The 20436-nt window shown below is 49.1% G+C and overlaps 1 protein-coding gene across 2 annotated transcripts in view; it reads right to left on the bottom strand.

Annotated features, from left to right (window-relative positions):
- Positions 1 to 20436, bottom strand: part of VASH2 (vasohibin 2) — a 41772-nt gene that overhangs the window by 4129 nt on the left and 17207 nt on the right. For both annotated transcript variants that reach the window (XM_012459622.3, XM_012459623.3), the window contains 2 exons: positions 16993 to 17374; positions 15899 to 16014 (listed from right to left, as the gene is read on the bottom strand). In XM_012459622.3, the coding sequence (XP_012315045.1) occupies positions 15899 to 16014; positions 16993 to 17374 (498 nt within the window). The remainder of the gene's footprint in view (positions 1 to 15898; positions 16015 to 16992; positions 17375 to 20436) is intronic.

Here is a 20436-nt window from a genome sequence, read left to right as displayed (position 1 = left end):
GGTAAAACCGCGTCTCTATTAATACAAAAAATTAGCTGGGCATAGTGGCGCGTGCCTGTAATCCCAGCTACTCAGGAGGCTGAGGCAAGAGAATTGCCTGAACCCAGGAGGCGGAGGTTGCGGGTGAGCCGAGATCGCGCCATTGCACTCCAGCCTGGGTAACGAGCGAAACTCTGTCTCAAAAAAAAAAAAAAAAAAAAAAGAAAAGAAAAATTCGGTAGCACATCATCTGTCTTCAATAAAGACGCATCCTAAATGACTTCCAATATACAACTATGCCTAAACAATCTCACAATTTATCTTACAACTTCTCCTTTTTTTTTTTTTTTTTTTTTTTTTTGAGATGGAGTCTCACTCTGTCATCCAGGCTGGAGTGCAGTGGCATGATCTCAGCTCACTGCAACCTCTGCCTCCTGAGTTTAAGCAATTATCCTGCCTTAGCCTCCAAAGTAGCTTGGATTACAGGCACCTGACACCACGCCTGGCTGATTTTTGTATTTTTAGTAGAGAGAAGATTTCAACATGTTGGCCAGGCTGGTCTTGAACTCCTGACCTCAAGTCCGCCCGCCTCAGCCTCCCAAAGTGCTGGGATTACAGGCATGAGCCACCGCGTGGATTACAGGCCATTAAGAAATGGCCTAACTTTTCCATTTCTTAATGAGCCTCTTCTCACCTTTGATAAGAGAGCACTGAGATCATGAATCAAGTTTAGGATGTTCAATATGACTAGTGAGCTCTAATTCAAAAGTTTCACATCCATTTTTGCAAGAAAATCAAAGACATGTTAGATTATATATGAACCTTGTTTTTATTTTTTTGAGATGGAGTTTCGCTTTTCTTGCCCAGGCTGGAGTGCAATGGTGCAATCTCTGCTCACTGCAACCTCTGCCTCCCGGATTCAAGCGATTCTCCTGCCTCAACCTCCTGGGTAGCTGGGATTACAGGCATACGCAACTAATTTTGTATTTTTAGTAGACACGGGGTTTCACCAAGTTGGTCAGGCTGGTCTCAAACTCCTGACCTCAAGTGATCCACCCGCCTCGGCCTCCCAAAGTGCTGGGATTACAGGCATGAGCCACCGTGCCCAACTGAACATTGTTCTTAAAAAATAAAAATAAAAATTTTAAAAAGGCCAGGCCGGGTGCAGTGGCTCATGCCTGTAATCCCAGCACTTTGGGAGGCTGAGGCTGGATCAGCTTGAGGCCAGAGGTTCAAGACCAGCCTGGCCAGCATAGTGAAACCCCATCTATACTAAAAATACAAAAAATTAGCCGGGCGTGGTGGTGCACGCCTGTAGTCCCAGCTGAGGCAGGAGAATCGCTTGAACCTGGCAGGCGGAGGTTGCAGTGAGCCAAGATTGCGCCACTGCACTCCAGCCTGGGCTACAGAGCAAGACTGTCTCAAAAAAAAAAAAAAAAAAAATAGACCAAATGAAAATATTGTCAGAAGATTTCTTAGTTTATGCCCTTAAAAGATTTCCTAACAGCTAATGGTTTTTCCCTGGCATAAAAGTGGTCCAACTCATTCAATGTTGATAGAACTAGAAATCAATAGCTATCTTGTATCTAAAGCACAGCTCAGTGAATAGCATTAATCTCTGCCACCAATTCCACTACCCCTTCTCTTTCTCTCTCTCTCTCTCTCTCTCTCTCTGAAATGGGAAGGAACAGTCATCAGCAGTCTGATCATCCCCTCTGAAACCTGACTACTTAACTACTCAAGGTGGTCAAGAAATCGTCCCTGACTAGGCACTACATAAATAACTTGTAACCTTACTTCTCTGTTGCATGGGTCTTATTTCTCAGCTTAACCATGTGCCCTCCTTTATCGGTCAGGAATTATCCCTCTTATTTCTTCATGTCTCTTCCCATGGCGCCTGGGTCACACACATGTTGCTAATTAACACCACCAACTGCCAGTAGAAATCCCAGCACTTCTGTGTGTAGACTCTGGCTCATTGTTTCAGAGCTCAAGTCTTCCAGCCTTCAGGGGATGGTGTCCTCCAGTCTCTGCATGCCCTAGAGATGAGCCGTTCCCTTAAACAAAGCCACTGCTACAGGCCTGGAGGAGTGGCCCCCAGAGGACACTATGAGGATCATTCTTGGGTTGACAGCAAAAGGAACACACGTTTGCTTGGGGATTCAAACTTAAAATTCTGTTCCTACCCTAGCCCTCAGCCCACTAATGTGGAGAGAACCAGGGTTCTTACACACAAGTCAGGCTTAGAGAGTCCGTATGCAGCGCGCTCTCTCCTAAAGCCTGAAGTGAAGCCTCTGTTTCCTCTCCTTGCCTGAGGTGGTGTCATCTTTACAAATAGCTAATTTGAGACTTTCTCTCTCAAGTAGACTCCCCATAAATTAGCATCAGCCTGACGCAAATGTGGTTAGAAAGGTAAATCACTTCACGGTGTGCCTCACTTTTAGAAAATTCAGCAATCAAAAATTCAATTTGCCTGCAGGAAAAGGCAAAAGGGTAAGCCTGCAGTACCTATGTGCATTCCTTGCTTTAGAAAAAGATTAAATGCGGGTCATTTCTTTTTTTTTTTTTTTTTATACCTCTCTGATGCCTGGGAATGCGAGTCATTTCTTAGAGCTAGTAAAATATGATTTCCACACTACTTTTCTGGTTTTGTAACTAGGTAGGCATATATTTCTTATCCATATATAAAATACATTTGTATTAGATGATTTTCGTAACTGATGTATCTAACGATCTGTGTGTGGCAGGGTCTATTAGTTGCCCCTCAACATTCACTCTCTCCTTCTTTAGTAAACACCCCTCTCCCATCCCTGATTTTTAGCCAGGTGCATAGCTGCATGGAATACAAAGTACATCTTCCAGCCGCCCTGTACCCAGGCATGGCCTCGGACTAAGTTGTAGCCAGTGAGATTTAAATGGAAGTGCGGTGTGGCAGTTAGCAGGACACCTCTTCAAAAGACAACTGGCATGTGCCCTTCATCTTTTTCTTTCCCTTGTTCTTCCTGCTGATGAGAACATGGAAGTGACAGCTGGAGTGGGGACCTCAAGATGGTCTGTAGGGCTGGGCACAGTGGCTCACGCCTGTAATCCCAGCACTTTGGGAGGCTGAGGCAGGCAGATCGTTTGAGGTCAGGAGTTCAAGACCAGCCTGACCAACATGGCGAAACCTCGTCTCTACTAAAAATACAAAAAATAGCTGAGTGTGGTGGCACATTCCTGTAGTCCCAGCTACTCAGGAGGCTGAGGTGGAAGAATCGCTGGAAAGGTGGAGGTCGCAGTGAGCCAAGATCTCACTGCTGCACTCCAGCCTGGGTGACAGAGTGAGATTCTGTCTCAAAAAACAAAAAAATGATGATCTCTTAAGATGGCAGAGCAGCAGGAAGCCCGTTTCCGCCTCTGTTAAGCTGCTTTTACATAAAAGTGAATCATGGCCAAGCACAATGGGTCATGCTTGTAGTCCCAGCACTTTGGGAAGCTAAGAAGGGAGGATCACTTGAGCCCAGGAGTTTCAGACCAGCTTGGGCAACATGGTGAAACCCCATCTCTGCAGAAAAAAAAAAAAAATAGCCATACATGGTGGCATGTGCCTGTAGTACCAGCTACTTGGAAGGCTGAGATGGGAGGATCGCTTGAACCCAGGAGGTAGAGGTTGCAGTGAGCTGAGATCCCACTACTGCACTCCAGCCTGGGCAACAAAGCAAGACCCATTTCAAAAAAGGGAGAAAAAAGTGAATTATTTTTAAGCTACAACTTACACCTAACCTTAGCCAAACCTGATCCACTAACAGTGGACGCTAAGCCAACCTGACAAGGTTACTGTGTGGAGTATGGAGAATATGTCCCTAGCAAGTTCTAACTCGGGAGGAATGGCCACACTCCAAATGAAGTCAGGAGTCATACTCACGTCTAAGAGCCAATCTTCTTCCCTGTAACCCTGCAAACTATGTGGGACCTAAGCCACGGTAGCTCTTAAGATCTCCTGTTGTCTGAAAATTAAGCAGTGCATGTGCTTAACAAGAGACTCTTGTTCGATGGTCCTTGTAGGACCTACCAGTTAGCTCATCCAGTTTCCAAAGCTTTCTTACACTAGCTCCCTTCCTGGCCCGGCATCTTCCTCAACACCAAGTCACACCTCTCCTTCTGAAACTCTAAATATGCTGCCCTTCATGTAGGAAAATAAGACACGGCTGGTGGTGGCTCACGCCTGTAATCCCAGCACTTTGGGAGGCCAAGGCAGGCAGATCACAAGGTCAAGAGATCGAGACCATCCTGGCCAACATGGTGAAACCCCATCTCTACTAAAAATACAAAAATTAGCTGGATGTGGTGGCAGGTGCCTGTAGTCCCAGCTGCTCAGGAGGCTGAGACAGGAGAATTGCTTGAACCCAGGAGGTGGAGGTTGCAGTGAGCCTAGATCGCGCTTCTGCACTCCAGCCTGGGTGACGGAGCAAAACTCCATCTCAAAAAAAAAGAAAAAAGAAAATAAGACACTAACTTCATAGTATTTTCAAGGTGTTGGACTAGATCTGCACTGACCTGTTTTGTCTCCCTCAGTCCTATGCCTGACAGCCTCTCCTGGAAAGTCAGTGGCCAGGACAACCTACGGGGTAGGCTCAGGGAGAAAACAAAGCCCACTCACTCATCCCCATCATGGAGGCTCACTGGGATCGCTGTAGCTAACTAGCCACAGGCCTGCCACCTCCTGAGAGAAGCCACTTTTTGGCCACTCGCCTTAATTCCTTACTTTGGAGCCCCTCAGCCCAGACATTTTTTGTAGTTCGTGTGTTGCCTAAACTTCACTCTTTACCATTACCTGTGTTCTGCTATTGGCACATGTGAAAATAGGTGAAATTTAATGTGGGAACCTTTGGACTCCTTTTTTCAGTCTTTTCCCTGCACTTGCACCAGTTTCCCATGCCTTCCAGGTGCCAGGAAATCACCATTATAAAAAGCTTTTATATATTAGGCAATTAACGATGCGCTCGGCATTGTTCTAAGAGGTTTCCGTTGACTAATTAATCCTCAACGTAACCCATGGGGTTGATACTGGTATCGTGTACGTCATAGAAAAGAAAATGGAGGTACTGAAAGGTGGGGAGCTTGCTCAGAGCAAAGTCACACAGTTAGCAAGTGTCGGAGCCAGAGTTGGTCCCCACACCCTTAACCACGATGCCAGCTTCCCCCTTCCTCTGCCACCTCAAAGCATCTTTGCAAGCATCTGAAAAGGACACCATGGCTGCTCCTGCCTCTGCACCTTGGCTTATGCTGTCTCCCGTCTAGAATGTCCTCCCCCACGTCTCTTCATCCTTAGGGGGCCAACCCAATGTCACTTATCCCAGGAAGTATTTTCTGACTGCCCCCGACACAATCCACTACTTGCTCTGTGTGCTCTGGCACTTTCTTTGGTACATTTTCTATGGCTTAAATGTGGCCCCCCAAAGTTCATGGGTTTGGAAACTTGATGCAGTGGGGTTGGGAGGCAGGGCTTAATGAGAGGTGTGTGTATCCTGGCACCACCCTCATGAATAGATCAGTGTGTTTTCTCAGGGGTGCGTTTCTTATAAAGGGACGAGTTTGGCCCCTTTGCACACTCGTGCTTGGTCTCTTTCGTTGACTCTCTCTCCCTCTCTTTGCCCTTCTGTCACGGGACGGTGCAACAAGAAGGCTCTCAGCAGATGTCAGTTACTTGATCTTGGGTTCCTCAGCCTCCAGAACCTTGGGCCAATACATTTCTGTTCATTATAAAGTACCCAGTGTCAGATATTCTGTTACGGCAACACAAAATGGACTAAGACAACATCTGTTCAAGAATCCTGCCAATTCACAATCCTTGCGCCTGCCTCAGAGATGGTGAACAATATGAAAGCAGGGAACCTGGAAATTCATATATGGATCCCACTGTGGAATAGGTACCTATCAATCAAATTCTCACTAACACGTAAATGGCCGATAGGGAATCATCTGTTACTTTTATCATGGGATATTTCATTTTAAAGACAAAGTCCTAAGCCAGGAATTCAAGTTACCATGACAACATTTTCAGAATTGACAAGCAGGAAGAACATTTATTTTCTGTATTGGAGCAAGTTTGCTTTACCCCTGAAAGCTATGTAGGGAACCTGCCTACTCATTAAGCTGAACGCGTCAACAGCTTGAGTGCTCCCAAAGGAAAGGGACTGGTCATCTCCTTCAGTATCCCCACACCTGCCACCTCCCACCAGGTACCCAGAACCCAGGAGAAGAAAAGGGCTAATACTGGGAGAAAAAGAGCTAAACTGAGATTCCTGGTGAACTGCCCAGAAGATGAAACCCTTTTCTTTTCCAGAAGCAGTGGCTGCAATTTCCTTGCCTGGCATAGGGCAGAAGTAGGTTATCACAGCGTGCCACCTGCCTGTGGGGCCCAGCCAGAAATGCTGTTCAGTCCTTGCCAGCTCATCTCAGGGCCAGAGCTGGGTGAGCTATTGTGTGTAAAGAGGCCTGTTCCAAGTGCTCTCCCAGCTATAATTAGAATATTCCAAGGGGGGTTATTTTTAAGAAACATGAGCACTAGGATGATGATTCAGCCGGGTCTGCACTTGCCAGAACCTCTCATCGGATCCAGGGTTATTATTTTAGACGGAACAATATATTTCTCCGACCCCCTCCCCCATCCTCCTCCAAACAAGGCAAAGAAATGCAAGAATTTTCCTTTTTCAAGGTTCTCAGGCAACATTTTGTTTTAGGGGAAAAAGAGCAGAAAACTTTCCTTTGACTCACTTTGCAGGAGGAAGGATATCCACATGCATGGATAGTCCCAGCCTCACCTGTTGTGATGTCAATGGACTCAGAGTGAACTAGGGTGAAAGCCTGATGGCCTGGCCTCAAGGCTATGCTTAACCCCAACGACAGGTCTGCATTCCAGGAGCCAGCTGGACAGAGGCTGCTCAAAGCAGGAGGCAGGCTGGGCAGAGCAGGGTGGTGGTTCCATAGAGAAGTTATTCTGTGAAAAATCCTACTACTCTCCACCATTGCTACCTCAGCTTTGACAGCTGCACATCAAGTCCTTCACTCTCTGAGGCAGCCTGGGTGCAGAGGAAGAGCTCGGCCTGACCAAATGCTGCCATCCGTGCAGCCACAAGAAGCCTCAGAAGCCTCGGTACAGAAAGTGATAGAGTGGAGACATCACCACCTCCTAAGGCTGAACATGCAGAGGAGTGTATCTGGGAGAAATGAGGCTGAAGAAAAGAAATAGAAGGCCAGGTGCGGTGGCTCACACCTGTAATCCCAGCACTTTGGGAGACTGAGGCAGGTGGATCATCTGAGGTTAGGAGTTTGAGACCAGCCTGACCAACAGAGAGAAACCCTGTCTCTACTAAAAATACAAAATTAGCTGGGCATGGTGGCATGTGCCTGTAATCCCAGCTACTCTGGAGGCTGAGGCAGGAGAATCACTTGAACCCGGGTGGCAGAGGTTGTGGTGAGCCGAGATCGCACCATTGCACTCCAGTTTAGGCAACAAGAGCAAAACTCCGTCTCAAAAAATAAATAAATAAAAGAATAGGAAGTGGAAGGGAAGTTCCCCGGGTTCCCTGAACCACCCAGTCTCTCTTCTGCACCTCTGAGTGAGTGACTGAGGACCATGTCTGGGCACACATGCTGGCACGTGCTCACGCTCACACACCAACACAGGCCAGCTTGGCAGGACAGCCTGCGGGCTCAGGAGTCTAGGAAGGGATGTGTGGGAAAGGTGCCACTCTGACGATAGCCTCTTAATCCCAGATGTTAAGAGATTAAGCCAGGGGTGCTCTCGGTCCAGCATTTAAAGTTTAAGCAAAACCCGCAGGTCCCCCTTTCTTGTGGAGTCTGGGAGGAATCCGGCCCAGATTTAGGATTGCTGGCCTGTCTGGGTAGGCTGCAGAGGCAGAGCATGGCCTCAGCTGGATGAACACAGGGATGAGAGCAGGTTCATTCACACCTGTCATCCTCATTCCAGGCCAGTCTGACTCCTCCCTCACATTCCTTCCTCCCCGGACAGAAGGCAGAAGGCACCACTGCTGGCAGCTGACAGGGCAGACAGCTGACGTTGCTGTGTAAACAGAGGCCTCAGCCAAGACGGATTCAGCCCAGAAGAGATTTTTCAGCCGGCGCCCATCCCTTTGAGCCCTCCGCAGGCAGGAGGCTCTGGCCATAGGCCAACTGTTGGAGATTCCAGGGCACAGTTTCCAGGCTCTGATGTCACTTCTCCTTTCTGGGACAAGAACCCCTCAGCTCTAGGAAACCTCACCCTGCCTGCCCCTGTCTGCCCCTGTGTGACCCTGGGGAGCTCACAGAGGCTCCTGGCTCCCTCTGCCTGAGATGGTCTTTTCTGATGAAGCCCAGCATCCCTGAGAACTCTGGGCCATAGGAATTCCCCTGGGGGAACTGACCAGCAGTCACTGGAGTAGAAACTCCAGTGGCTTTTCCCTCCGTAGCCTTCCTAGTGTTCTTTTCTTTGTTTCTTTCTGCTTTCCACCCTAAGGGAATCTCCTTTTCACACTGGGGCTGTTTCTCCTTTGGGATATAAGGAGAATTACCTGTTGGGCACCAGTCAATGTGATTAGACCATAGAATCAACTTTACTCTCTATGACTTCACTAAACAACCTCTGCCCTCATTCAACCAGAGGTCTGGACATACGTAATCCTTCCTGACAGAAGGGAGCAGGAATTCCCTTGTCCAGCTCGAGGCCCTGCAGCACGAGGAGATGGACTTTCAGGGCTTACTAACCTCTGGGACCCTCAGTGTGTCCAGCAGGGCAGGCAGAGCCCACTGGAGCCATGCACAGCCACAGAGATCGATGATGAACAAAGAGGAAGAAAAGGGGAGGCAAAGAAAGATGACCAGCAAAGACAACAGGAGGGACAGCGGGAAAAAAGCAGCCACACAGGGGAGAGAAAGAGGTTCTCATGGGTCCCCAGGAACACTGGCCCCAGTTGAGAAGAATGTTCCACGTGGTCACTCTGGCGGCAAAAGCGGAAAATCACTACCTGCTCACTCCAATTTGCCCAGGCCCACGTCACGGGCAGCAAGCCGAGTCATGAACTGTCGAAAATGGAAAGGACCTCGGAGAGTGCTGCTGCTTCCCAGTGAGGGCGCTGCTGGCATTTGAGGTGGGACAGTTCTTTATTGGACAGGGTGGTCCTGGGCTTTGGAGGGCATTTGCCATCTCAGGCCCCCGGCCCTAACAGGGAGCTTCCTCACTTACCAAGATGTGAGAAGCAAAAACCTCCACCTCCCACCACATTTGTAATCTCCTCTCCCAGAGCTGACCCAGTTGAGAACCCCTGGGACACCCCTCAGTGAAGAGCTGCAAGGGTTCTGAGGCCCAGGGCTGGGAAGGAGTTGGTTTAAGTTCACAGATGGCCTTTGAAACATGAATCTCAACCTCCCTCTCCCTTTCTCTTTAAGAACCACAGGTTGGCCGGGTGTGGTGGCTCACTCCTGTAATCCCACCACTTTGGGAGGCTGAGGCGGGCAGATCACGAGGTCAGGAGATTGAGACCATCCTGGCTAACACAGTGAAAACCTGTCTCTACTAAAAATACAAAAAAAAAAAAAAAAAAATTAGCTGGACGTGGTGGCACATGCCTGTAGTCCCAGCTCCTCAGGAGGCTGAGGCAGGAGAATCACTTGAACCTGGGAGGCAGAGGTTGCAGTGAGCCCAGATTGTACCATTGCACTCCAGCCCAGGAGATAGTGTGACTCCATCTCAAAAAAAAAAAAAAAAAAGAACCACAGGAAAAAACTTGACAATTCAGTGTAGTAGGTGCTTTAAACACTCCCAGGGGAGCAGAGTGTGAGAAAGGACCCGTGAGTGGAAGGCTGGGGGAGTCCTGGTTCCCCTCTTGAAACTTGGTCTCAGCGGATGCTAAGCGATCATCTTCACCTGCCCTCCCACTCACCTGATTCTTGTCAACCCAGTGACACTGATCCTCCTTTTGAAAGGAATTATTTAGACAAGTACAAAAATGGAGAGGAGTTCAAAGCTGGAAGTCGCTCCAGCTGGAGGGAGGAGGTGGATGGGGATATGACGGCACTAAAATTATCCATGGCAGACGGGCTGGGACCCCACAGCCGATGGGCCTCTCGCCTGTTATGGTAATTTTCCACCCTTTGGGTCCCTCCCAAGCTTCCTTATGACACCCAACACATTTAGAAATGACGCGATGGCCTTATGTAATGCTGAAAGAATAGCATAGCGACAGTCACCAAGCCCTAGTCCTGGCCATCTCACGGTACGACTCCCAGAGTTTGTGCAGTGACTGGGTCAAGACCATATTTGTCACTTTCTCGTTTCCTTGCCAAAAGCAAGATTAGCTGGAGAAAAGCCTGCTTGGCGAAGGCCATGGGTGGAAGCTGAGGAGCTGCTTCTCTCTAAACATACCTCCAGGAACCCGGTTGTCCTGGGTCCTGGTGTGTCAGAATGGCCGGGAGCTGAAATCGGAGAGGGAAGCTGAGGCTTGTGCTCCAGTTCTTGTGGCCCCTACCTCTCACAGCCCTTTTTATTCTCATGTTCCACACCTCTCTTCCCCGTTCTTCTACACGGCAGATCCCTTCCCCAGCCCTGCAACTCGGAAGTCAAGGTTTCGGAGGTATTAGGGAGAGAATTCTTCCCTTCTTGAATACCTCAATCCAATTGAAACTTCAGCTGAGATATCTGCCCTCTAGAGTTCCCTCCCAACCTCCAAGCACCAGAGAAAGAGAAGTGGCAAGGGTTTCTGCCACCAAGAATAACCATGGCCTTCCTGGATATGCTAATACTAAATTGTCCACAGGCACCTGCGAGCCAAATGGGCTCTGTGGATGGTCAACCTGCTCTAAGGCCACCCGGCCCTAGCTGTTGGGAAAAAACCCCAAAGACTCTGAATTACTGGGAGCAGTTTAGGAAGGAGGACTTTTGGGAATCGATGTCTACCTGGGAGGAAGGGCTGCGGGGCAGAGGCGTGAGTCAGGGGGATTCGGAGGCAGGCCACAGTCACGCTTCACCTTTTTTGAAAAGTTTATGATTTCACCGAACCATGAGCCATCACCTCTGTGCTCCTGGGACTTTCCCCACTGGGGCTGGGATCGACTTTGGGGAATGGAGGGAGGAGAGTGATGGAAAAGAATTCCCCTCTTCCTGCAGGTCTTCCTTCCTGACCTTGAGTGACCGACCACTCTCTTCCCCTGGTCTTCCTCCCCATTCCCAGGCCCACTCTGATGTGCCATTGGGGTCGGAGGCGAGCAGGACAGCTTTGCACTCACAACTGACGCGGCCTAACAGCTGTCCTCTGCAGGCGCAGGGATGGTCACCTGCCTTGGCTGCATGACAAAGTAGTTAGAGATTAGGGTAGGGGCATGGCCTAGGGGATGAAAAACCGGAGGCCCTGTCTGGCACCCAGGAGAGTGACCAGTTGGGCCCCTCCCAGAATGACTTCACTGGGGCCCAAACATGGGAGCCAGCCCAGGGTCAGGCCCCCTAACTTCACCTCCATAACCTCATTATCCAGAGGTCCAGGCGACGCTGAACAAGCCTGAGCCCCTAAATCACACCCAATAGTTTTATCTGCCCTTCTCAGCAGACCCTGTACCTTCAGGTAGTGACTGTTATTTTTTAGGGTCAACCGCCAACTCAGATTTCCCATTCTGATTCATCAAACCCAGGTGGAGGCCTGCCACTGAAGCAAACGGTAGATGTCAAAGTGTGGTCCCCGGACAGGCAGGATCAGCATCATTAGAAATGCAGGTTCTCAGGCTCCATCCCACATCTGCTGAATCAGAAGCTCTGGTAAAGGGGCCCAGCAATCTGTTTCAGCAGACCCTCCAGGTGACGCTGGTGCTCTCAGGGTTGAGAACAGGACTGGAGGACCCATCTGTCCTCAGCTAAGCCCTTTCTTCACTGGCAAGACAAAGGCCACTTAAGGTACAGTCCTTCAATTTCTACCTCCTCATGTATGTTAAGCTCTCCCTAATGTCCCCCCTTCCTTTGCTCCTACCCTCTCCCCCACCCACCACCTTCTAAGCCCTCTCTGTAGCCTTCCATCCTATCTGACCCCAGCTGCTCATAAACCTTGCTTCATTAATCCCTTTGTTCTTGAACATTCATTTCTTTCTCCTGGTTGTTTTCTCTTTGTGTCCAAAGACACTGGTATCTTCCAATTCTAAAAAGACAAAAGCTGCAGGGGACTCTATACAGTTTACAAACTACTAGATTAATCAGCTCTAAGTCTCCTGTCCCCTTACACAGGTGAGGCACAGAGAAGCAGCTTGCCCAAAGCCACAGCTGGTTCATGGTAGAGCTGGAGTCAGAAATCAGATTTGCTGTAGGCGGGGCGCGGCGGCTCATGCCTGTAATCCCAGCACTTTAGAAGGCCGAGGCAGGCAGATCACGAGGTCAGGAGTTCGAAACCAGCCTGCCTAACATGGTGAAACTCCGTCTCTACTAAAAATACAAAAAAATTAGCTGGGCACAGGCATGGTGGCATGCACCTGTAATCCCAGCTACTTGGGAAGCTGAGGCAGGAGAGTCGCCTGAACCCCGGAGGCAGAGATTGCAGTGAGCCGAGATCGTGCCATTGCACTCTAGCCTGGGCGACAGTGCGAGAGACCCCGTCTCAAAAAAGAAAGAAAAAGAAAGAAAGAAGGAAAGAAACAGAGAGAGAAAGAAAGAAAGAAAAAAGAAAGAAAGAAAGAAGGAAAGAAAGAAATCAGGTTTGCTGCATCTCCTTTCAGTATTCCTTCTTGATAAATGAATCCCAGCCTTCGTCAGCTCCGTCAGCTCTCACTCTCACCGCCTTTCCCAGGCTGGTTCCAGCCCCTCAGCCCTCTCAACACTGCCTCTCTAAATGTCACCCCAGTCCATAGCGCTTCTCCTTCTCCCACCACCTTCTCTCCTCCCCCTTGAAACCCAACCCTCCTCACCTTGCTGCAGCCACTTCTCATCATTTTTGAAAAGCTTATGTTTTCACTGCTGAACCATGAGCCATCACCGCTGTGCTCCTGGGCTTCCCCCAGTGGAGCTGGGATCGACTTTGGGGCATGTAGGGCAGAAGGTAACGGAGGAGAATCGCCCTCTTCCTGCCAGGCTTCCTTCCTGACCTCCAGCCACCACTCCCTTTCCCTGGTCTTTCTCCCCATTCTCAGGCCCACTCTGTTGTGCCAGATGGGCAGGAGGGCAGAGGGCAAGTGGTGCCCCAACACTAGAAGGTGGCTTTGCACACACGGCTGAGGTGCCCTGACAGCTGTCCTCTGCAGGCGCAGGTGCACCCATGGTCCTGATCCATCCTCTCCCTCTCTGACTGTTCCTTTTCCATCTTCTGTTCTGGCTCTTTTTCTTGGGCTTCCTCAGAGACTTGCAATCACTTTTTTTTTTTTTTTGACAGGGCCTCACTCGGTCACCCAGACTGGAGCACAGTGGCACTATCGAGTCTCGACTTGCCAGGCTCAAGTGATCCTCCCATCTCAGCCTCCCAAGAAGCTGGGACTACAGGCATGCACCACCACCATGCCTGGCTAATTTTTTTATTGTTGCTGTAAAAACAGGGTCTCCCTATGTTGCCTAGGCTGGTCTCGAACACCTGGGCTTAAGCAATCCTCTCTCCCTGGCCTCCCAAAGTGTTGGGATTACAGGTGTGAGCCACCATACCCGGCCATTTCTTTTTCTCTTCTGTCTTTGCTCACAGACTTATCCGGCTGTCATTTCAACTGGCAATTCTAAGTAGATGGCGCCAGTACGACCTTTATCCCCCAGCTTCCTCAAACTCCAGGCCTGCATTTTCAGCAGCTCACGTTCCATCATCCAAATCAAACTCTCCTTCCTCCTCCACATTTCTCAAACAACGGCCACCACCTTCTGACTCCTGACATCATCCTGTTACCATGGTTTCTCAGATCTTTACCATCCCCTTGCAATTACAGTCACATTTCCGGTTGAAAACTCAACATGCCCTGTGAATTCAAAGTCCCTGTGATTTGAGTAAAATAGATCAGCAGGACTAATCTTCAAAATCAATGGCCGCCATTCTGTGCAGGAATCCGTTGCCAAGCGGAATGTTTGGGCCTTCCTGTGCTCTGGATTCTAGAATCTAACAGGAAAGGCAGGCTTTTATAGACTCTCTGACATTTGCTGAAGATTGGGAGCTCCTCAGGGAAAGACTCAACCCTCCTTGGGCAAAAAGGATAATAAATCAGACAAAATCAGAATCATAGAGGGTCACTAACTCTATGCTAAATACCCTCCAGGAAGGGTTTCTATGTTCACAATCCTCTGAGACAACAGCTACTTTGTGCAGTGACAGCAATTAATGGATGTTTGAATCAGAGAGAGAGAGAGAGATAGGGTAAGGGCTAAGGTAAGGGTCAAGGGCAGTGGCCAGCATCAGGGGGAGGATTGGGGTCAGGAGGACATGTGTGAAAAGTTGGAAGCCATCCTGCTCCCTACAAGGACAAACCTAGGCTCACACCATTCTCACCTTCAGCCTCTCTTGCTACCGGGAACACCTGACCTCTCACTTCTTCGCCCCTGACCTTCCCACCCAGGACCACAACCCTTGTAGCCAAGGCCCTCATGGCAGCACCTGCTGAACCTCAGACTGGTTCTAGAACATGGAATGGGGCAAGTAAAGAACCTTCCTTGGAAGTGAAAATACTTAGTCCTGTCCTGTTCTTCTGAAAACAGAACGCTCCTGCCACTCTGCCTGGCCACCTCCCAGGATCAGGGGACCTGGGTTCCAGCCCCAGTTCTCATTGACCAGCTACAGCACTTAGTACAAGATAAAAAACCCGTTTCGTGTCCTGGTTTCTTCATCTGAAAACAAAACTTGTAAAATGTACTCTGCTCACTGTACAGGATTGATGTGACGATGATACTGTGCTTGCGTGAAATTCAGTGTCGACACATCACTCTCATTACATCATCGACTTGGATCTTTACAAATCACCCCGTCAGACAGGTGAGGAAAGCATTTTGCTATTTTTTATGGATGAGGAAACCAAGCCTCCCCAGGGAGGAAGGACGTGCCCGGCAGCACAGCTAACATGTGGCAGAGATGGGATTCCACCAAGCCCCCTATGCACTGAGCCACATGGTCCCAGTGTGGCAAGAGGCTGGGTGACACAGCATGCTGCTATTATTAAGAAAAGCAGTATTTTTTTTTCCAGGATGGCTATAGCTCAAATATTTGCCAGCGGATTATCACTGGTGAATTTGGGCATTCCCAGATCTCCAATCTGTCAGTGCTTAAGTGGGTTATTTTGACCTGAGAAGTAGATGTGGAATCATTGGCCTCAGGGCTGAAATGGAGAGGGTAGAGTTAGGTAAGGAAGAAGATGAGTCAGTGGGTGTCTCTGACACCACCGTCCACTGATGGCAATCACACTTTCTGCTGGTACAGAGGACTACGGAATTGTAGGAAAGTTCATAAATTCTAACAATCCCATTTTATGGGTGAGAAAACTTATGCCCAGAAAGATAACAAAGACATGCCCAACGTCGCACAGCTCGTAAGCGTGCAGCCAGTTCCAGCCCCAGGTTTCCTAACTCTAAGTCCATGCTGCCTGCATTTCAGGCTATTCTTCATCTCATTCTGCCTGGGGCTTATCCCTCCATTCGTGTGTGCAACCGACGGCAGAGAGTGGCAATGGGGGTGATGTGCATAGTGGATCCTTTACCACAGATGTCCCCTGAATGAGGGGCAGTCCTCTTGGAGACTGAGGGTTCTGTTTTCAGAACCTGTCACCTCCCAGAATCAGGGAACCTGGGTTCCAGCTCCAGTTCTCACCGACCAGCTACAGAACTTAGTACAAGATAACAAACCCTCGGTCAAATGCCAGGCCCAAGACACAGTTTTGTCGCCATGATCCAGGATAATCCCTTGAATGTATGTGTTGGGCTTTGAGTTGGGGAAGAGGAAATATTACTCACGACTTGTCTCGCCTGCCGAGCCTTCTCGGGGGGCTTGCCTGCCTCCTCCTGGGGGACAGGGATTTTCCCCGGGTTCTCACTTGAGTCGGAGAGTGGGCACTTGCAGGTTTCAGGATCTGAAGGAGATGTGAGGAGTTAATCGCCCTGGTTCCTAAAGGATCTCTACCCTCACGTCTTCTTCCGGCACCACATTCCCAGCCCCCAGCTCGATCACGATGCCATGGTTTAGGAGGCATTGAGCAGGAAGACTTCTAAAACAAGGAGGCTGGAGACACACGCATTCCTCTCTCGCCCTGTACTGTCAAGGAGCAAGGGCACCACTTCCAAGACGGACATACAGTTGGTCACATTGTGCCCCCTGTGCGGTGTGGAGAAAGGAACACAGCCCAGTGTCTCAGCCCCGTGGGGCTGTGTTTGCTTGCTTGGCAATTCCTCTCCTGACGAAGACAAAGTCCCATCTACATTGCCCCAGAAACCAGCTTGTTCTTCTTCTGATGCTCCCATCCCACATCTAACAGAGTGGTTTTAACTGATCAGGAATCTCCACTCCAGGTCCTGTCCACAGCGCTAAACCTAGCCGGACCTGAAGTCAGCATAATCCCTTCCTCTTAGCGACTGCACGAGCCCTAGAGGGACAGGGACAAGTGGGAATCACATCACTTTGGAGGCAAAACTGAGAGAGGGAAGGAGGACCTATGAGTATAGTCTGTATAAAGCCAGCATATAAGGTTTTCCAGATTTTAATACTGAAAATCTCATATCCTCGGGAGCCCGCAGTTCCTGGCAAACTGGAACAATTGGTCACTCTATTACATAGACGAAACAGAACAAACTAGAGCTTCAATAGAAAATGACTGACCCTTTAGATCTGATTTCATAGAAGGAATTGCAGGACAAGGCATTGTTTTAACTGTCACATCTAAAGTGTTTTTTTTTTTTTTTTTTTTTTTTTTGCAGTAGTAGGTGCAAAGACAAACTTTAACCTCAAGAAATTTCTGACCATCCTAGAAAAATGAGGTTTGGAGCAAGAGACAGACAGAAAGGAATGGGAACAGAACTCTCCTGCCTGGCTTCCTTGTCTTCCCAGCACCCACCTTCATTCTCATGTCTCTGGCATATTTCTCCAGCTCCTTCCTTATGTCAGCCCTCAGCATCTTTGAGACGTTGAGGACCAGCTGCTTCCACTCGATGGGCTGGAAGCTATGAGGCTCATGGGGGACGTACAGCCCGATCTTGACCTTCTTGACTGTGTGCAGGTATTTCTTGTAGGAGTCCTCAAAGTCAAAGATGAGGTCACTCAGAGTCCGAAAGGTCAATGGCTTGTCCATCAGCTCAGCCCTTCGGCTCATGCCCAGTGAGCCATAGCGGCCATTGCAGTAAATCCCCAGCACAACATGGTGAAAGTAGTTTCCTGAGAAGTAGGTTTTAAAGCTGATGGGGAACCGCTCGATAGAAGGCTGTCCATTGGTTAAGTAGCTTAGGCAGTCTGAGTCAAGGAAGAGAAAGGAGGCCTTGAAAATTCAGAGCCTGGACGCGCAGGAAGGGAAAGTGTCTCATAGCGGTCAGTGAGTCCATACCCCTGCCTCTGAGCAGGCCCACATCTAACTTTTCCAGACTAATCCTTTCATAAAGGATTCACTTGATATCTTTGACTATCTACTATATGCTGTATACTCAAACCAAGTTAATATGAGACAAAAAGAAAAACTTGTCATTTTCTTCAGTAATTACAAACGTGCAAAACAAAATAATAACAAGGCACTTTTTCCTCTGCTCCTGGGGCTCACACAGGCTGCACTCCGGCCTGGAACAGGCTCATGACCGTCCCTTTCCCCTCCTGGGTGTCGGGGGTGTCATGCCTCCCTGACCTTCCTCTTCCTAGTTTATTCTTGCTTCCCCCCTCCCACCCCCGCCAAGTCAATTGGTAAAGTCTTGGGACCTGGAGTAATTGGGAATGCAAAGAGTGGTGGCAAGGAAGTGTGGATGCAGGCAGGGGAGTGTAACCGGAGCTTTTCAGGGAAGGGGGAGCAGCAGTGCCAAACCTGGCATCATCTTTCCAAAACACACAAGAACACCCCCACACTGCATCTGGTGCCTACCCATCCTGTATTGTAATTGTATCTTGTGAGGGCAGGGGTCGGGTCTCACATCCTGCCATTCCCTGGATACAGCACAGACCTGGTACACAGACAGCTTTGTTGAAAGCTTACAGAAAGAACTAACCTTAGACTGTGGATGCCCACTGCCTCACGCTTACAAGGGCAGCACTCGGTGCGGAGCTAATCCAGGTGTCCCAAAGAGAAGGATGCTGACACAACCCATCCATGGCACTGACGACAGCCCTGTCCTCTGCCCTCGGCTTAATCACGGATGGCTCCACTCTCTAAAAATGTTTTGTACCTGCTTTCTCTTCACTTTATCATGTGATATCAACTGGCATTAGGGAGTGAAATCACATCCTTCTGAGTCCTCTTACGTAAATTCCTAGCTGCTTTCTGGGGCAAGTTCTCTGGGGCTGGAACAAGGGCATTCCTTAACTGCTTAAGTCAGTGTAACAAACACTTATCCTAAGTGTCTGCTGTGCCAGACGGCCTGCCAGGTAGGGCTGCGGAGCCAAAGATAAGAACACAGTCGTTCTCCAGCAGTCTGGTGGGAGACAGACTCGATGCACACAATGCAATCAGCATGGCAATTCCTCAAATGATTCAACAGGATTACCCTAGGACCCAGCAATTCCACTTCCGGGTGCATACTCAGAAGAATGGAAAGCAGCGACCCCAACAGATATTTGTACATCCATGCTCTCAGCAGCATTATTAGCAATAGCTAAAAGGTGGAAACAACCCAAATATCCATCAATGGATAAACGGATGAGGAAATTGTAGGGTCTACGTGCAGAATTTAATCAGCCTCGTAAGGGAAGGAAACTCTGCAATGTGCAGGATGAGCCTTGAAGACATGCTGAGTGAAATCAGCCAAATACAAAAGGACAAATACTGTATGATTCTACTCATCAGTACCTCGAGTAGCAAGTGCACGGAGACAGAAAGTAGAACGGTGGTGGGCGGGGGCTGGAGGGAGGAAATGGGGAGTACTGTTTAATGGGTATGGGCTTTCATTTCTGGGGAGGAATGGTGGTCTTTTTTTTTTTTTTGAGACAGACTCTTGCCCAGGCTGGAGTGCAGTGGCGTGATCTCGGCTCACTGCAGCCTCTGCCTCTCGAGTTCAAGCGATTCTCCTGCCTCAGCTTCCTGAGTAGCTGGGATTACAGGTGCCCAACACCACATCTGGCTAATTTTTGTATTTTTAGTAGAGATGGGGTTTCACAATGTTGGCCAGGCTGGTCTCGAACTCCTGACCTCAGGCGATCTGCCCTCCTCAGCCTCCCAAACTGTTTGGATTACAGGCATGAGCCACCCTGCCTGACCGGAATGATGGTCATTTTGCAGAGCATTATGAATGTACTTAATGTCACTGAACTGTGCATTTAAAAATGGTTAAAATGGTAAATTATGTTATAAATATTTTACCACAATAAAAACCAAAACACGATGTGATGTGTGCTATAAGAAGGCAAGCCCAGCAATCTCTGGGTGGACAGAGGAGGGGCCTCGCAGGGCAATACTGGAATTTGTCTTACAGGAGAAGTAGAGTCAGCCAGGTGGAGAAGTGGGGAGGAGACAAGAGAGAGCACCAGTCCCTCATGTCACAAGTCACTGATCTCGAGGATTTGTCCTATCATGACCTCGATTGGTAAAGCCTTGGGACCTGGAGCAATTGCAAATGGAGAGGGAGGTGGCATGGTAGTATAGATGCCGGCAGGGGAGTAACCTGAGCTTTTCCAGGGAAGCAGGAGTGGCAGTGCCAAGCCAGGGATCATCTTTCCAGCATCCAGCCCCCAGGGCTATTCCTCATCTGCCTCTCATACTGAACCTGTTACTTTAATAAACCATAGCGCTTTAGTATCACAAGCAAGTCCCACCATGGCCAGTGAGGCCCCCCAAAATACCTGCCATCCTTCACAAGATAATTTGGATGCAAAGATCTACCTCTCTAGCATGCATGTAAAAGCACGGACATGCCCTCAAACAAAATAAAAAGAAGTGGCTCAGCACTAATGAATCCTGAGCTCTGGGCTAAAGTCAAAAAAGAGAAAGCAAGGAAGGACAGGCCGATGGACACAGGCGTCAATGCAGCCAAGCCAACCAGTTTCAAAGTTGTGGAGCCAAGACCTGCAGAAGACCTGTGGGAGACACAGATGGATGACCCCGTTCATATCCTTCACTAGCCCCGAGTGGAAAGCGGGACCCAGGGATGCTGACCAGAGCAAAGAGAAAAGACAAAGATGCTATAACTTTCAGAATCCACGTGTGTTTGGGAGGCCGATGGGGGCAGATCACCTGAGGTCAACAGTTTGAGATCAGCCTGGCCAACATGGTGAAATCTCATCTCTACTAAAAATACAAAAAATTAGCCGGGTGTGGTGGTGAACGTTTGTAATCCCAACTACTCCGGAGGCTGAGGCAGAAGAATCACTG

Source organism: Aotus nancymaae, unplaced genomic scaffold, assembly GCF_030222135.1.
Source record: "Aotus nancymaae isolate 86718 unplaced genomic scaffold, 86718_ANA_hifiasm-v0.15.2.pri h1tg000032l_0, whole genome shotgun sequence".
NCBI lineage: Eukaryota > Metazoa > Chordata > Mammalia > Primates > Aotidae > Aotus > Aotus nancymaae.
Note: the sequence above shows the minus strand (reverse complement) of the source record. Positions and strands in the feature narration are given on the sequence as shown.